Below are 16,823 nucleotides of genomic sequence, written 5' to 3'. Positions count from 1 at the left end.
GATATGCACGTCTGATTAAATCTGACAGTATTACACGGGACTAAATTATGTCCATGCCATGTGTGTCACAAACTAAATACATAAGTTGAGAGGAGAGTGGTTTGCAAACAATTATTAGCTTCATATCTGTTAATATATTATTAGTTTCACATCTAAGACATTCACTGATTGCATGCAGAAAAAGAAAAAAAAAGGAAAAAGAAAAAGAGGGAGCAATAAAACCACAACATTGTTACATAACACAGACAGTTATGCGAAAGATACTCCTTTGTAACAAACTTTTTTTTTTTTTTTTTAAGCAAACATGCATTTTTATATGCTACAAATAATGAAAAATAAGAACAGCTAGTACTACTTGATTGCTACCATTACTTTTAGGGCACCGCTGAAACTACTAATAATATTAATAATACCAACAGCAAGTACACCAAGTACAACAACAAAACAACAATAATAATAGTAATAATAATAATAATAATAATAATAAACATACATACATACATACATACATGCATACATACATACATACAGTATCACAACAAACGTGAAACATTGCTTTTACCTGTTCCTTCAGGTTTTTCTCTCGCGTCGGCTAGGTCAAACTCTCAGCCTTAGGACGTTTAAGGTCTGTGTATCATAGGACAGCAACCCTTTGGAAGCGCCATATGCAGTTCAGAATCTTTATTGCTCATCGCGATTCATCCCCTGCGCTGTCCAGGCACTTATTGTTTTTTAACGCTCTGTCAGAACACTTTATATGAACTTCATGTGAAGCTGAGGAAGTTGTTATCGCTCTGGGGAATACGCTCGACCTGCTCCGCAACTTCACGTGCTAGCATTCTGTACCTGTTTAGAACTCTGCTGTTCCGCTCCTCGCTTAATTCCCGAAGTCACTCTGACGTCACCGACGCACAACCAACCGTATCGTTGCTTGTATCGTCGCCCTGGTAACTGAAACACCCAAGAAGGAGAACCAGAAAAACAAGCTAATACTAGGCTATCTTATTGTTGGGACCTCTTAACTTCTAGAGAGACTTAGCTGTAACAACTCCACGGTTGCGTTACTGCAGTCTGCAGATCACCCCCCCCCCCCAAAAAAAAAGAAAATTCACAAATAATGATCAACTCGCAAGTATTTTCGTAATTTGTGATGTCAGATTTTCAACGCGTGATGTATAACAACACTTGAAACCCAAACCTGTGTGGCAAAAGGCACGCAGTCGTTTGGATGCAAACATGTACAAAACTGTGACGTAATGCAGTAAATCGAGTCATTCTCCCGCGGAGCTGTAGTCTTGCGCAACGCATTGAACAAGCCATTTCCGATAATTTAGTTTTTACTAGATATACTGACTCACTTCATTTCCTTTCAGAACAGTTGACTGATGAACAATAATAAGTCAGTATTAGACGCACTAATTCCTTCGTTTCAAACCCGGTTTCTGCCAGGGCCGAACGCAAGCTACGCCGGTGTCTTCGAAAGATTGGACTTTCTGAGTCACCAGTGGCCGCCCAGCCAAATCATATCCGAAATAATGTGATTTGAATGGATCGTCGTTTTCAGCTTTTAAACCGTGAAGCCATTCCACTGCAGATTAAGGCATAATAAAACAGCCTGGTGAAAGAAATAAATTATGATTGAGCAATTCTGCACATGTTCTTATCACCACATGACAGCTGTACAGTATGTCCCATCTTTAAAGAAAATTGGAGAGGGTCATGCCATAGTCAGTCCCGGCTCGCATGGAGTGACCTTGTGTCCTCTGACAAGGGGTAGCATGCAAAGAGTTATCTTGAAACATGGTCTTTGTTTTCTGCCAGACAGCTTTCTTCAAAGTAAAAGCTGAATGTGTGTTAATAATAAAAGATGCATAAATTAAGCAACTGATTGCACATGATTACAGTCAACTGACTGATTATTAACTGATTATGTGGCATAGCACCAGCACATGGCGTAAGTGATTGATTATGAACAGCTTATGATGTATGTTGAAATACATACAGTTATTGTTTAAAAGTTGGTCCTGCTTATGACGATGTGCATTTACGTCATTTTAAAAATGTCGGCATCACTTGCGTTATGACATAAAATTCAGATTTTGGACAAGGGAGCAGTTGGGAGAGTAGGGCTGGCAGAGAGTGATGTTATCACATTGCAGCAGTAGGGTTGTGATTTAGTCAGTGCCAACCATACTATTTGACAACAATGAATTAGATTGCCATTTAGGTGCTTGTGACAATGTTGTAATGCTGCTGTTTTAAAGATGTTACAATGTGTATAGGATATATACAAACCCTTACGTATACTGTACATATGGATGTACAGTATGTGCAATAAGGTAGTTAAGTCATACACTCAAAAGATTCACAAGATTGTTCAAAACATCTTGTGTGTCATATTCATACAGTTAACAAATAGGAGTATAATGTAATGTAATGATGTAATTTGTGAGCTGTCACGCAGTCCATGTCTCAATGTTAAGATTTATTAGGGGTCTGACACCAGATGAGATCCACAGTATGCAATAATTGACAAATACGAGATCTATACGATGCATATCCAGCTGCAAATGAATAATTGCAAAAGTAATCTCGATTCACAGTTCACATCTGAATCAGGAAATGGAGTTCTACTAAAAACCATCTGCATGTGATGTGTCAACTGAAACCAAGAACAAATTGACAGCACCCTTTCAATATTGTGCTACAGTGACCTCTGCTGTTTCAAACGCCTCTTTTGCATAATTGCAACAGTAGCGTTCAGCCACCTCATGTTTCCCTCCATTGTGTATCTGCATGGTTTATTTTGTAGGGAATCTCTGTGGTGTAATGACATCATGTGATGTCAATCTGAAGAATATTAACATTTGGGGGATGGGGGGCGGGTTGATCACAAGGAAGCTACACTGTGGAGATTCATCCCTCAGGTGTTTTGATACAGAGTTTTTGGGAAGGCATGCTATCTTTATAAACATGCGACAAAGATAAAGCATATCTGCAGGTTGCTTGCTTTCTGTTGATGCTGCTGGTGCTGCTTTACTCCTGGACTCCCACAGCTCTGAGGCTACCAACAAATTTTTATGTTTAAAATGTATTTATTTATTTGAGAAGGAATTGTTTTCTCAGATAGCTTCACATTCCATCAACCCATTTTGATGTTAGATTTTAATAATTCCTGGTGGTAAACGGGTGACAGTTTATGCAGCAGGCTGGCACACGTAAGTGTGTGTTAAACTGAGCCTTTTTTGGTTAAAGCTGGGACCATATTCAAACCTTCCTTAACGCTTAATATAGTGATATCCCTAGCTGGGCTCCAGGCACCATTGACAACCCACATAAAGATGTACATAACCTGCCTGGAAGATCATTTAAGTGGTCTCACTTTACGAACCAAGAAATTTGCAGATTGCGGGTGATCGATGAACTGGATCCAGCCATCTCTATTCATTTCCGAGCAGATCCATGATCTGCGGAGCAGATAGATGTTCTTGGAGCTGGAGCGGAGCAGCCACATTCCCCAGGGAGAGAAATATATGCCAAGGGGAAGAGGGTTGCCTTTGCTGGGCCACACACAAACGCCCCGGTGGCTCAAAGTGACAGGGAAAATAACACGCATGCCCTGCGTCAGACTGTAGCCTTCCTATCAGCACAGCTGCACACACCTATATTACACCCACAGCTTTGTTGCAGAGGAATTGGAGGACCGTGCAGCTCCTTAATACGCCTTACAATTTGCTGTAATCCCTCTATCTCCCCAGGCACAGAAAGGGCAGGGACGCTACGGCATCAGTCAGCTGGGATGCTGAAAGGTGCTGCGTGCAAGGGAAATGTTGCAATTTCCAACATGCATAAACTGCCCTTTTCATGACCGATAAGCATGCAGGGATAACTTGTGGCGTGCAATTTTACGGCACAGTAATTTGCCATTCTGTGATCCTGCGACTAGGATCTTTTTGTTCCCCCAGAACAACAGCTGGGGAAATCTCAGGCTAATCTGAGAGGAGCAGGGCTTACAAGCAGAATATCAATAAGGCTTAATAAGGGATTCTTGTGCCTTCAGTTGGAGTTTTTTTTGGCTGTCACCGTTGATTTTGTCCTAGCTTTTCCTTGGGATTTTTATGAAGATCAACTGCTGGAAATCAAAACCCGTGAGGACGGTGGGGCAATGCCAATACAGATTTAATAATTGTTGCACTTCTCTAAACTTCAGGGTGGCCAATTCAAGGAAAGGTTCACCAGAGAGCTGAGAACAAGAGTAGCTCTTTTTGAAATGTGTAAGCTATTGTATTCCTCTGTGCCTTTATCATACTTACCCTCACACTTGCACAATCATGTTGCTGTTTAATCTTTTTGCGAATTGTTTTGTGAGCTGATTAGTCAGAAGAAAACCCCTTTTCACACTCTCCAAACCAAAATCCAGATACACTGAGAGGTTTTCACATTGCTATACATCTGAAGAAAAAGTGAGGAGGGAAAAAAGCTGAATCAGACAACTCCTGGAAAAAAAGACTTTATTTCTAAAAATACAGTTTTCAACAATACAGATAATTACCGCCTGTACAAAGTATCTTTTTTTTCCCTCCTCCTGAAAGGTCAGAGGAATTGCAGATATGCGAAGTGAGACTGCTGCTCATTAAACACAGCTGTGCCACTGCCCATCTCCAGAGAAGCAGGAGCACTGGCATTTCAGATCAATCACACCTGGGGAGATTACGCCAAGTGATTACAAAAAGAGGTAATGGGCCAGGCAGATATAACACTATTACAACCCATCGGCTTCGAACGCAGAAATGGCAATGAATGATTGTAAAAGGACGGACAGGATTTCCTTTGAACTTTTGCTCTCCACTTTCTCCAAAGCGGCTTTTGTCTGTTTGGAAAGCAAAGTGAGCAATTTGCCGGTAGCAGTCGGGGGATTGACAGGTGGTGACTAGCCAATCAGAGCTCATTAATTATGAACATCCATCATTAGCTTAGAAATATGAGGCATTAAAACCCATTCCTTTACTTGAAAGCCCTATGTATGCCTACAATCCTCATTACTAGGCAGATTGTTATACACCTTTTATGACTGATTAATTCTTGGAATTGGACTGACACCTACAAATGGGTCAAATATGCAAAGTGGATGAAACACAAATAAAACCAAATCACAAACAGCTTTCCCAAGGAGCATGAATAATCTTTCCCATCAGAACTGAATATACACAGTCTCTTCATTCCACTAAATCACGATAGAAAACTGTCAAATTTTCTCAAGTGGAAATATTGGTCTGCAGTGTCAAGTGACATTTCCAGCTGCCTGTGTGCAAGTTGTTCAATAGCTTTACTTTCTAACGCTAACTAACGCTTTCATACTGCAGTAAGTGTAACTGTGAGATTTTATGCCAGTTTACACATATAGCAATTGGATGAACCAGCTGTTGTTTAATTAAGACAGTGATTCAACTGAATAGTAGTACTATACGCACCTTTGTCAGTAACAGTAAGCACATCTTCAACTTAGCTCACGGGAAGCTCTGTGTGTGTATGTATGTATGAAAGCGTGTGTGTATGCGTGTGTTTAAGGGGGTCATGGGTATCTTGACCACCAGGGGGAGATATTGAATCATCCAGTCAATCTCTCACATGTAGCTTCAAGTCTATGCTCCAATCTGCATTCTATCCTTTATGACACATTGCTATCAGAGCAGCAGGGAGCGCCAGAAACCTTTCTCTATCTCTCTTGTTTGTTCCTCAAACAGATGGACAGTCTGTTAGTCATAGTCTCCCTCTGGATGGATGGATGGGGGATGATTTTGGGTTCTCATCAAAGGTTTGTTCAGCTCCTCTGTGTTCCTAGGGTTCAGGGTTCAATGGGCACACACCGGGCATTAACTCACCAACTGTTTCACAGGAATCACCATTCACAATTAACCTGCCTGTTCATATCTGCATCAGCTGCATTTTCATACCATGTTAAATGCCAACAGGTAATGATTAAACTTTCCACTAAGCATCAATTTATTAAAATTGATTCAAGCGTTAAGATAGCACTGGTAAGTCTCTTCTTATCACTTCAGATCCAATTACTTCTTGAAATGTGTCATGTGCTAATTGGAAAGGGTTTTAGATCTTCAAACCCCAGGGATTTCACGTGTTGACATCTGGGCCCATTTGCAATCGAAATGAAGACCACGTTCCTGCTCTTCAAAACAAATGAAGAGAAAATAAGGGCAGGTGTTCAAGGGCTATCCCGCATCCCCCCGCTCCGCGCAGCGCCGGCAAACAGCTTCCTGGAAAGCGTTCAGGAGATGAATTTTGTATTACAATGTAAATCTACTTGCATCTTGACTGAAACAAATAACACTTGACATTAGTAATGTGTGCACTGGTAGAACACAGACAACCAAACGCCAAATGGAAAATAGATCTCAGAGGGACTGCAGCTCGATCTAATTAGCCTGTATTTACGTCTTTTCATGACGTGCATATTTACTACAAAACGAGCATCTTAGGAAGGCTAAATTATGAATGCTTTGTTTCCATAGCTTGAGTGAAATACATTCTTCAGGGAGCGGCAAATGCACAGGAAATACTGATCCTTCAGTTGTAATAACACAACTAAACACACCTCTGCATAAACAGACCTCTCACAGTCTATTGAATGCTGCTTTGTCTGCTTTGTAGAACAAAGGCTAACTCTTTGCAGGCCCACAGAAAAGCCAGGCGGCTTAATGCACAGATCAGTCCCAAGAGCGTCACTTTGCTTGAGTGCATTTTGAGAGCGCAGCTCCAGCTCACTAAAAATAGAGAAACAAAAACAAAACAGGGCTTCTTGGTCTCCTTGTGAAATTCCCTCCGCACATAAGCTTTGTTTTATACATTTTGTATGGGTTGTCGAAATAAGGTTTAGCGAAAAATATTGAAATGACAGAATAAAAAGGATCAGATGCTGAGGCAGTCCACAAGTGAGAGATTAGGAAAAAGGTGTTGTGTTTGATTTGATTATGCAAAGGAAGCCACCAGGTATGGATCACAGCACACCTGTCTGTCTGACCCCACTTACATAGGCAATGTACAGACACACACTTTTTCACGAGTTTTTTTTAGCATTCTTCCCTATATCTTCAACATAAATGAACAACACATGACCACACATCACACCAGAGATTTGTTCCTCAGTCTCAGACAACCACATCACACCTAACATGAAGATGGGGGAGGCACTGCACAGCTGGTAGAGTCAGTGGATTTCAATGATTCTGTGGTGCCTGTGGTATCTCTCCTTCCCTGGAAACCTGTGAGCTCAATAGTTCAAATCTACCCCAGTACGGTGCACTGATTACACTTCGGTGTAAAATGGAAATCATGTTATGACCTCTTGATTTCCCTCCCCTTTGGAGTTCCAATATGAAAAATTTACTCCAGAACGAATTCATACATACAGCGCTGTGCTTTAGAAAAGGGAAAATGCACTCGTCGCCTATTATTAATTCAAGTTGGAAGGCTGAGGCAGTGATGAACATCTGAACTTAATTCACATAGCCTTGGGAGATGGAGGAGGTCGACAAGAGTGGTTCATGTGTAATAAACCTCAGCTCTTCAAGAGCTACAAAATTCTACAAATTGCACAAGAGAGATGCATTAGGAGTGCCTGACTGCACCGCCCCAATGTGTGCATTCAGCGAGGAAACCTCTGTATGGAGGTATGAGAGTGAATACAACCTCGCACCCAAATTAAAAAAAAAAAAAAAAAAAAAACATGACAAGGCCACAGAGACACGGGGCAACTGCATCTCCCAGGGACTCCACCAGTGAGGATCTCATGGGCTTTTGACCAAATCTGAGCCCCTCACAGCGCTGGGAGAAATAAACACAGATGGCCTTTCAGAGCTAGAAAATGACTCAAGGAATTTTTTTTTTTAAATAACAGAAAAGAAAGGACAGAAAAGGCCTCTGGAGATGAACAAATGCATAAACTAAACATCTTGCCTCTTGGAGAGACACAGGAGATGGGGGGTCGAGGAGCTCCATACTGTGACCTTTTCTGCTGTCCCTCTGCAGTGAAACTGGGTACAGTGGCAGTCACTGGGTGAGAAAGGAACGGAGTTCAGGGAGCGTCTCTGCAGTGTCTCTGGACAGCAAGGCAAGAGGGGACTCATCGGACTGCAGTGTGGACTCCAGGCACTGAATGCTGCCCTGGAGGACAAAGTCTAGCGCCCCCTGGAGTTTTCACAGGGGCCTCCCTCTGGCAGCTCATTCGGGCACACGAAACTATTGAATACCTCACCAACAAACCCAAAATCTTTGCCAAAGCAAAGTCTCCCATTATTATTTCTGTGGTCGCCCTCCTCAAGACCTTGTGTGAGAGCCTTCAAATGAAGTCAAAATCTTCATTCTTCTTTTTTTTTTCTTTGTTTACAAAGTCTTCTTTTGTACATGTGCTGTATATATAAACGTAACCCTCTGAGGGACACTTAACATCCTGTACAGAAATTGAAGAAATATATTCATATGTTATTTATATTGTTATATACATAAGGAGGGAGATGAGGCTAAGAGAAAGAAAGAGGGCGAAAAGAAAGAAGTCCAGAGCAGACCCTGATTTGCTTCCTGTGTTCCTGTCCTGGCCAAAATAGTCCTCCTTGAGCTGAACAGAACAGCTGCAACTTGTGCTATCCACTCTGGACAGATGTCCCCCTAGGAGGGCACAGCCAGGCTCTTTCTGCTGGGTCCGGTTCCTTTCTGCATGTCAGACTCACAGACCACAGTCCCCATGGGACCCAGCAGACTTGCTCGGGATGTGGGCAGGAGTTTTGAGATCTCTCCCCACTGCCTGTACCATTTCCTGTGCTCCCTTTGCCCTGATTCCCCCGCCCCCTCCTCACCCCCCACCAAGGTCCCTGCTCCACGGTTCCTGTTTCCAGTCCCCTACGCGGTCTTGATGCCTTCGAAGCCGCAAAACTTCCACCTTTTCTCCAGGCTGGCTCCCACTCCCGTCAGCTCCTGCCTGAAGGTGCAGGGCAGCCGGCCCAGAAGGGCCTCCACCTCTGAGGTGCTGATCTGTGGGAGGAAGCACAGACAGCTGTCAAGGGATCAGCAGAAGCACAAGGGGGCAGGCACAAATAACACTGATACCAACTTATGGTGGCAGGTCACCAAACACAGACAAAAGGGCCTATGCTGAGGGGGCAGTGACAGTACACAAATGACTCCTGCAGCAGCAGTAGTAGACAAATGATTCCTGATTTATCTAACCATGGACATGTTCGATTTCGCAGCTTTAGTGACCTTTTCTATATGTCTGCTGTAGGTCAATTATGATATACCTATGATTTACCTAAATAGTAAAATTCTGATTTAGTATTGATTATATCTTCACCCTGCCCACCTCCCCAAAATGCCAATATGATCGTGTGCTGTATTAAGACCTGAGCAGAAATACATTCTTCTCTACCCATTTTATTTTAGGATTGATGAAGCCGATTTAGACACATCCGTCATAACATCTGGCACCTTCATGACTAGTCCCTGCGCCTACATAAATCACGGTGTCATGTGTATATATCTGACGATCTACTCTCTGAACAGACTCCCAGGAGATCGCCGACACAAAGACGGAGCCACAACGGTCCGAGTTTAGCTCAGCGACAGAATGCCTCGACTGTCAGCACGTGTTTAGCGCCAGCAAGTGATACGTGAACAGGGATTAGCGGTAACAAAGAGCTCCTGTGAGGACGGCTGGAGGAACACCACCTCTGCCGAGCGCCGTCTCAGCTGTTGGCAAAGATGTGTGGGCATGTGCGCTGTTTAGGAGGGGAGCGTAGGAACAAACATGCCCTGCAGGCTTCCAGTCTCACTCCCCCCCCCCCCCCCCCCCCCCCCCCAAAAAAAAAAAAAAGATTTTCCCTTTTTTGTTCTTTTTCCATACACGTGTGGAAATGAGTCACTGTGTTGACTCCAATAGAGAAGTTTTAATTTTTAAGTGAGAGGCGAGAGGGGTCATCTGTTACTCGGCATTCCTCCGTGGGGTGTATGCCGCTCCACCCACACGGCTCAAACTCAAGGCGAGGGGCGTGTCCGGCGTTTTGATGCTGCACCTGGGCCAAATCTACCATGAAGGCATCTTATTGGGCTGAGTTAGGAAAAAGCTCCTCTGGACTTATACATTGGCTCGTGGGCTGCAGTAAGGGAACACAGAGCCAAACGAAAGGCAGCACACCCTGGATACCAAAGTGGCTCTTGAAAGCACTTATGAAGGACCCTCTGGTGATTAGGGTGAAGTCTGGGAGGATGTGGGAGGCCCTTCTCTCCCAGTGGTTGCATGTGAAACAAAGAGGATCCATTGGACAGGACGCTGTGCCCACACACACACACACACACACACACACACACACACACACACACACACACACACACACACGCACACACACACACACTCCCTTTCTCCCTCTCACATCAGTGCTCTGATGCTATGTGAAGCACATAATATGTGCTGAAGGGAATGCATATGAAGACTTCATCTTTGCCAGGACAAATTCCAGCCTTTTAGTATACCTTAACTATTTGTAATGTTTAATTAGGGGTTTTTAGGAGGGCATACATATGGAAACTGCTTTGGATGGTCATTTGGGTTTAGCTAGCATAACTAGCTAGCTAACTACCTGCAACAATAGTAAATAATCTAGTGCTAACCATACTAATCATTCTCACTTGATGACTGACTTCCAGGCAAATGCCTTGCAGATGAGGTCCTTGTTTGTATGGAGGCTTGAATAATACAGCCCTTGATAGGTTATCTCAGACAGCTAATATTAGCTGTGCATGGCAGTAGCTCTTGGCATGAGACCTTGCTCCAAAGGAATATGGAAGAGAGCAGGGTGCCATGCACAGACAGTGAACCAGTTAGTCATCTATCCTCTTTCAACAATCAATTTTTAATAATTACGTTTAGATTCACCTCAAGAATGAATGCGCCTACATTCTAACTTTCACATCCTCTGACTCATACATTGGTACTCAGACACACAAGCTCACACTAACACACAGTCCCTCTTTTTCTCTCTGACACCACCCCCCCTCCACCCCCGCCCCCCGCCCGCTCAGAATGTGGACTGGGTGTGTCGGGAGTGAGTGACGCAGGCCAGATCGGAACCCCGTAGCGTAAACTGGAATGGCGAGCATTTCCAAAACCGCTCGAGAGAGCCCCTGGCACATGGCGCGGCCCATATGTCGCGACGGGTGGGGATGTTTATTCCGTGACTGTTTGTTTGGGTAGCGCGTGCGCGCTGGCACCGACTGCCAAGATTGGGCCAGTTGCCCGGCCGATTCAGAAAGGGTAGGGCCTGCCGGCGGTACCTTGGTGTCCAGGCGCTGTAAATAGGAGCAGATGTACTCGATGCTGGCTCCAAACGGGTGGACATGGAGGAAGGTGGAGATGATTCCTGGGGGAAAGAAATGCACAGAAGTACTATTATGCATGCATTACATTACATTGTTTGCCTAACTGATGCGCTTATCCAGTGCGACTTAAACAGCTTATGTATCACCCATTTAATACAGCTGCATATTTACTGAAGCAGCTTGAGGTGAATATCCCATGAGCACCAGCTTTGGCTGAGTACTTGAATACCTTGCACAAAGGCAAAACAGCAGTGCCCCACCAGGATATTGAATGAGCCTTGGGTTATATGTCCTGCTCCTCAAAACCATGCCAGCTCTCTCCTCCACGCTACAGCACACTGCTCCCTGCAAATACTGTGGAAAATTTCTGAGGGGGGACATATTTAAGCCTGTACTGAGGTGTAATTGCTCATATGTTAGAATGTTTTTGGCCGTACTGCATGTAAATGAAAAACAGTGCAATGGCACATTACGGTCCTGACCCTTTACAGTGATGAATGAATGGCCATTCACTTCTCTGTTCTGCGGTGCATTCTGGCAGATAAAAAGAACAGAACAACAGAGACCAATTCAGTCCACGTACAGCAAGCATATCCGGGTGATAAGAAGTAATTCTGAGCACTTGAAGTTTTTTTTCTTGAAGCAGCCACTACTTAGTCAATTACACTTCTGCTTGAGCCCTGCAGATTAAGAAAAGTGTTTAATTACTGCTTTGATGTTCTCCTCAGCAATCAAGCCATTTCATCAGCGATTCATTGCTTCTGTTCAATCAAACAACAAACACCACTTTCACCTAATTAATATGGGAATACTGTATGTTGGGTTGTCCAAATTTCACATTTCAAAGATGAAATAATGAAGCTAGTGTTTTTTGTTAACTCTGCTCAATATTATATATCAGAGCCTGAGCTGAATATTTCACTAAAGATAACACAGAGGCATGGTATACAAAGGTCTCACAATGATCAAAGTAATTTCAGTAGGTGAGGAGCATTAAGTAATTCACCATATGAAAATTGAAACTCTTGCAAACTGCCTGACAGTAAGTGGGTGAGAGATTATTGTGGCAGTCATGGAAACATCAAGAAAAGGAGCAAAGTCTTATTAGAAACATTTCTCATGTCTGGCTTTCAATTAAAGGTGTGCACTAAAGCCTTTTATTTCCACAGCTAATTTGCAAGGACATTTAATCCAAATTAGCACCAGAAATCAGATGGTACCCTCATGAAATCTTGTACATTCTTTCTGTATGATTGTCAGGTAACAGCTATTTTCCTGTGCAGTATGTGGTATACGCAGGGGTTAGTCATTGCGTAGGATATTAGTGTAAGGTGTAAGGTGGCGCAGACTGGCAGTGAAGCATCACTGCACCTGTGCGAAGAGGGAGCATTCTCATTGGCTGGATTTAAATAACAGAAATAGTTACTGTGTCCACTGCATGGCTCGCAGATCCATGAAGACAGCAAGACTACGGAGAGGACCAATAGAATCCTTCCGACTGCTGCCGTTACTTTGCAGGCTTATGTCAGAGTTACATCAGACGCCAGTCACCAGTCACCTGTTTCTCACCATGTCCTCTATGCTTTGGTTTTGCGCATTCATCTTCATCTTGCCAGAGACAGTGCGGGGAAACATGCAGCTGTGGCCTGCTCAAGAAACGCGGGTGCAATTGGGAGCCAGGGCTTCCGGGAGCACCCCCCTCAGTCAGGCAGGGCTTAAATCAGCTTCAAATGAGACGTCAGCTCCAATGAGCGCGACGGAGGGAACACCCTAAAATATTCAACCCTCATTTCTTGTCACTCTGAGGGATGGGAGCCAGCGCGCTTTGAAGCGGCAGGCCATTAGCTACGAGGTAGTTAAGCGCTGTAGCTAATCACGAGGATCACTCTGGCATGTAATCGCGCCCCTCGTTGCCAGAGACATCCCGCGTTCGGCGTGGTGCTGTGCCGCCCCGCCGTCCCGCTCCGGGCCCATCTGCGAGGAGCAGGGCGCCTAAATGGCTTGCTTGTTTATGTGTGTCCTGGTGTGCGTGTCGCCGGGATATCCTGCCTTCTGCCTAACCTCTGTTGTTGCCCCTGCTTGGTAGACTCTCGTGCTTCCCAAGCCTGTGCCTCTTCCCTGCTCTCTTTCAGGCTTGAGACAAATGGCAGCAGTATGAGAGCTATTCCTGGAGCCCCGGGGTAAAGCCCTGAGCCCCACTGAGAACCTGACGCTGGGCTGGCGGCCAGAACGTGATCATTAAAGACCACAGGACATCAACGCGGCACGCCTTTTGCCAGGCAATTACCATGCGTGCCACAGTGCAGAGAGACACGAATAACAAGTGGGATGGGGAAAAAGCTTTGACAGGGGGTGTGATTACATTCAAATCCTGGTATGAGCACCGGACGGGGCGTCCACCGTTGCACTCCTCCACTATTACAATCTGTCTGCCCTCCTGTCCCTACAAACACGCCCCGCTGTCCCCACCTACCGACGAGCAGAGCCTCTCTCTCCGACTTGACAGGGCTGGAGGGACCCTTCTCTGGAATGTTCTCCTTTTCCTGACTGCAGGAGACCACTGCCAAGGCGGCTGCTTCCTGCGGGAGGGACACAAAGACCAGGGACGTCATGCTGGCAGCTTTGATGTGACATGCATTCATGTGCCGCAAAAATCTGCCTTCGGGAGGGAGGCCCGGCCGTTTGAAAGCTACGTTCTCAATTTCACGGCATGGCCGATTCGCTGGTTCAGTTCACCTGCACATTACAAGCCTTTCACAAACATTTTTTTTCCAGTAGAAAGAACAATGACGATAACATATTTAAAATGAAAGAGTGCCTTTTCTTTTGAAGATACCTAACTTGCCTTTAGCGAGGGGTTATCTTCCACACAACTGGCGGATAGATTCAATTTCCCCCCACCTTTGTTTGCTTTCCTATGGTACAGGGTCAGGAAGCCACAGAAATCAAGCTTCAATAGCTCCACAATTACCGAGGAGCAGAAAACACTTTTCAAGGTTCAATCATTTTCAAGGATAAGGCCCTGGCAAGCCATTCAAAAAGTAGCAAGGCGAGCAGAAGGGACAATATTTTTTTACCAAGTTTGAAAACTGTACTGACAGGGATTCTTTATGCCAAGGGAGGAACTGGAGGAGACTGAACATCTGAGACAATCCAAGTGTTCGCGGTGCTAATGATCAAGCTGTTGTTTACTGTTGGCTGTTGATGAGCCAGCGGGGGGGCGGCTCTGGGAACTCCTGCAGGGTGCCAGCTCGCTTGTTTCAAGGGTACCCTTCCAACCCACAAGGCCCTGGCGCAGGCCTGGAGCGGCCACCCCTCGGAGGGCCTCCAGCCCCACCCCTCCACGCCCTCAGTGGCACGCTGGGGCTTTTGATTCCCTAACCCAATTGTGTCTGGGTGATTTATCCTGCGACAAATAAAGTCCGCCCATGCTCGATTGGCCTGTAATGATGTGTCATGTCGCTGGAAGAGGCTGGCGGAGGATGGGAGCGGGAAGGAGCGCCTGGCGCCCGGGGCGAGCTCGGGGACATGGGGGGCGGGCGGAGGGGAGGTAGCGGCCTTCTTTCCACTTACGTTGGCTTGATTAGCACTCTCCTCGCTCCCTCTGTCATCCTGCTCCGACGTCTCCAGCTAGAGTCAATTAAAGAAATGAGGAGAACTGTCAGTGAAGAGCGCGTCAACACACAAGCGCGTGCGCGCGGCCGGCAGATGCACACACACACACACACCCGCACACACACATACACACACAACCGCACACACACGCACACACACACACAGGAGTCCACCCACTTTTCCTCTGGCAAGGTGACAGGCAGTAAACAGCTCTCCAGGCTTGACTTGAAGCGCCGAGGTGAGGGTTAAGTATTCCGTACGATATTAATAAACACATGCATATTCATTCTCCTTCAAAAGAATAAAAGGAATAAAGCTCATTACATCTTCACTCATATTCAGCGCCTGTGCAGTATCTGGAGGTCGGCTGAACGGTTGCCAAACTAGCATACATTTCTGTGTGAACAGAGCTATTTCTGATCCATCTCTCCTGCTTGAATATCATTCAGACGCTGTCATTAAGGGAAAACCAAACATGATGGAATGGGACCAAGGAGTTCTGAGGACAGATATTGCAGGAACTGTTAATGACTTGCAATAAGACTTTCTTTTAATAGCCTGACCTTCATCAGAACCCTAATAAGAGTAATGAGGGGAGACAGCTAGGACAGGACGAAAACGGCAGTGAGGCGACACAGGACATGCAGAGGACCTCAGAGCCCCGTCACAGGCATAGAGGGAGAAGAGCGTAGAGGAGGTGCGTCACACACATACAGAGGGAGAGAGCGTAAACAACGTGTGTCACACATCCACAGGGAAAGAGTGTAAAGGAGGTGTACTACACACATACAGAGTGAGAGAGTGCAAACAAGGTGTGTCACATGTATACAGAGTGATAGAACATTAAGGAGGTGACTATAAACAAGGAGCATCACACAACCACACACACACAGGAAGTGACACACGAATACTGAGCGAGAGAGCTTAAAGGAGACCCAGCCAACCGAAACACAAACACAAATCCTCAAAACATCTCTATCTTTTATATTAACCAGGCTATTAGGGATGACTAATAATACATGTGTGTCTGTCTTGGTTCATATATTGGAAATGGACCTCTAATTTATCGTAATGATTTTCATTTCATAGTGCCATCATCTCTGAAGCAAGTATTGACAATTTGTCTCTCTTTTGATGAGAAATAATAGATCTTATCCAGCCGTTAGGGTTTCAATGACAAATTATGACTACAGGTCGGTATATCTGCCATATCGGACATACCAAGTGGATTGATAGCAGTGCTTAGATGATAAGGTAACAGTCTATATATGGAAACAAGCTCACATGCATTCTACATGTATCATTTGATTGACCTAAATAAGTCACACATTTATCCGGTTTAATTTCTGTTTAATTTAAACCAAGTTTTCACATCTGCATCTCACATCCTTCAGCTACACAAGTCATCAATGTAATTATCACCCGTATGGGGGGAGACAGCGGGGAAACGCATTTAATTGAAAGAGACTTGTTTTAGCCGGTGGTGGAGTGCGTTCACTTAGTTACGTGCCGACGCCATTAGTTTTCATTAGTGTCTGCTGTAGGCAGCCCGTCCGGCAAAATAGACCTGGAAACAAATGACCGTTAGAGCCCGTTGGCGGCTGTCATCAGGGCGCAGAGGGAGGACCGCACTGTGCTGCACCACACACCGCACCTCAGAATAAACTCTGCCGCCTCGCACACTTCTGCTCCCTCCTCTTTCTTTCGATATTAAAAGTATGGGTTGTGACATGAGCAAAGCAGCAGAAGGCTCTGCAGTTTTTTTCTCGCAGACAAGCAGGAAAAATTATTTTGCTGTAGTGAGCATTAGTGTTTTTCCCCCC

The 16,823-nt window shown here is 44.9% G+C and overlaps 1 protein-coding gene across 1 annotated transcript in view; it reads right to left on the bottom strand.

Moving 5' to 3' along the window:
• Positions 1-7,768: 7,768 nt before the first annotated feature.
• LOC118791165 (ecto-NOX disulfide-thiol exchanger 2-like) overlaps positions 7,769-16,823 on the bottom strand; it is a 124,037-nt gene continuing 114,982 nt past the window's right edge. The window contains exons 12-15 of the mRNA XM_036548447.1: positions 14,959-15,015; positions 13,859-13,964; positions 11,341-11,426; positions 7,769-9,045 (exon numbers count right to left, since the gene is read on the bottom strand). Of these exons, the coding sequence (XP_036404340.1) occupies positions 8,914-9,045; positions 11,341-11,426; positions 13,859-13,964; positions 14,959-15,015 (381 nt within the window). The 3' untranslated portion in view covers positions 7,769-8,913. The remainder of the gene's footprint in view (positions 9,046-11,340; positions 11,427-13,858; positions 13,965-14,958; positions 15,016-16,823) is intronic.

Source organism: Megalops cyprinoides, chromosome 16, assembly GCF_013368585.1.
Source record: "Megalops cyprinoides isolate fMegCyp1 chromosome 16, fMegCyp1.pri, whole genome shotgun sequence".
NCBI lineage: Eukaryota > Metazoa > Chordata > Actinopteri > Elopiformes > Megalopidae > Megalops > Megalops cyprinoides.
Note: the sequence above shows the minus strand (reverse complement) of the source record. Positions and strands in the feature narration are given on the sequence as shown.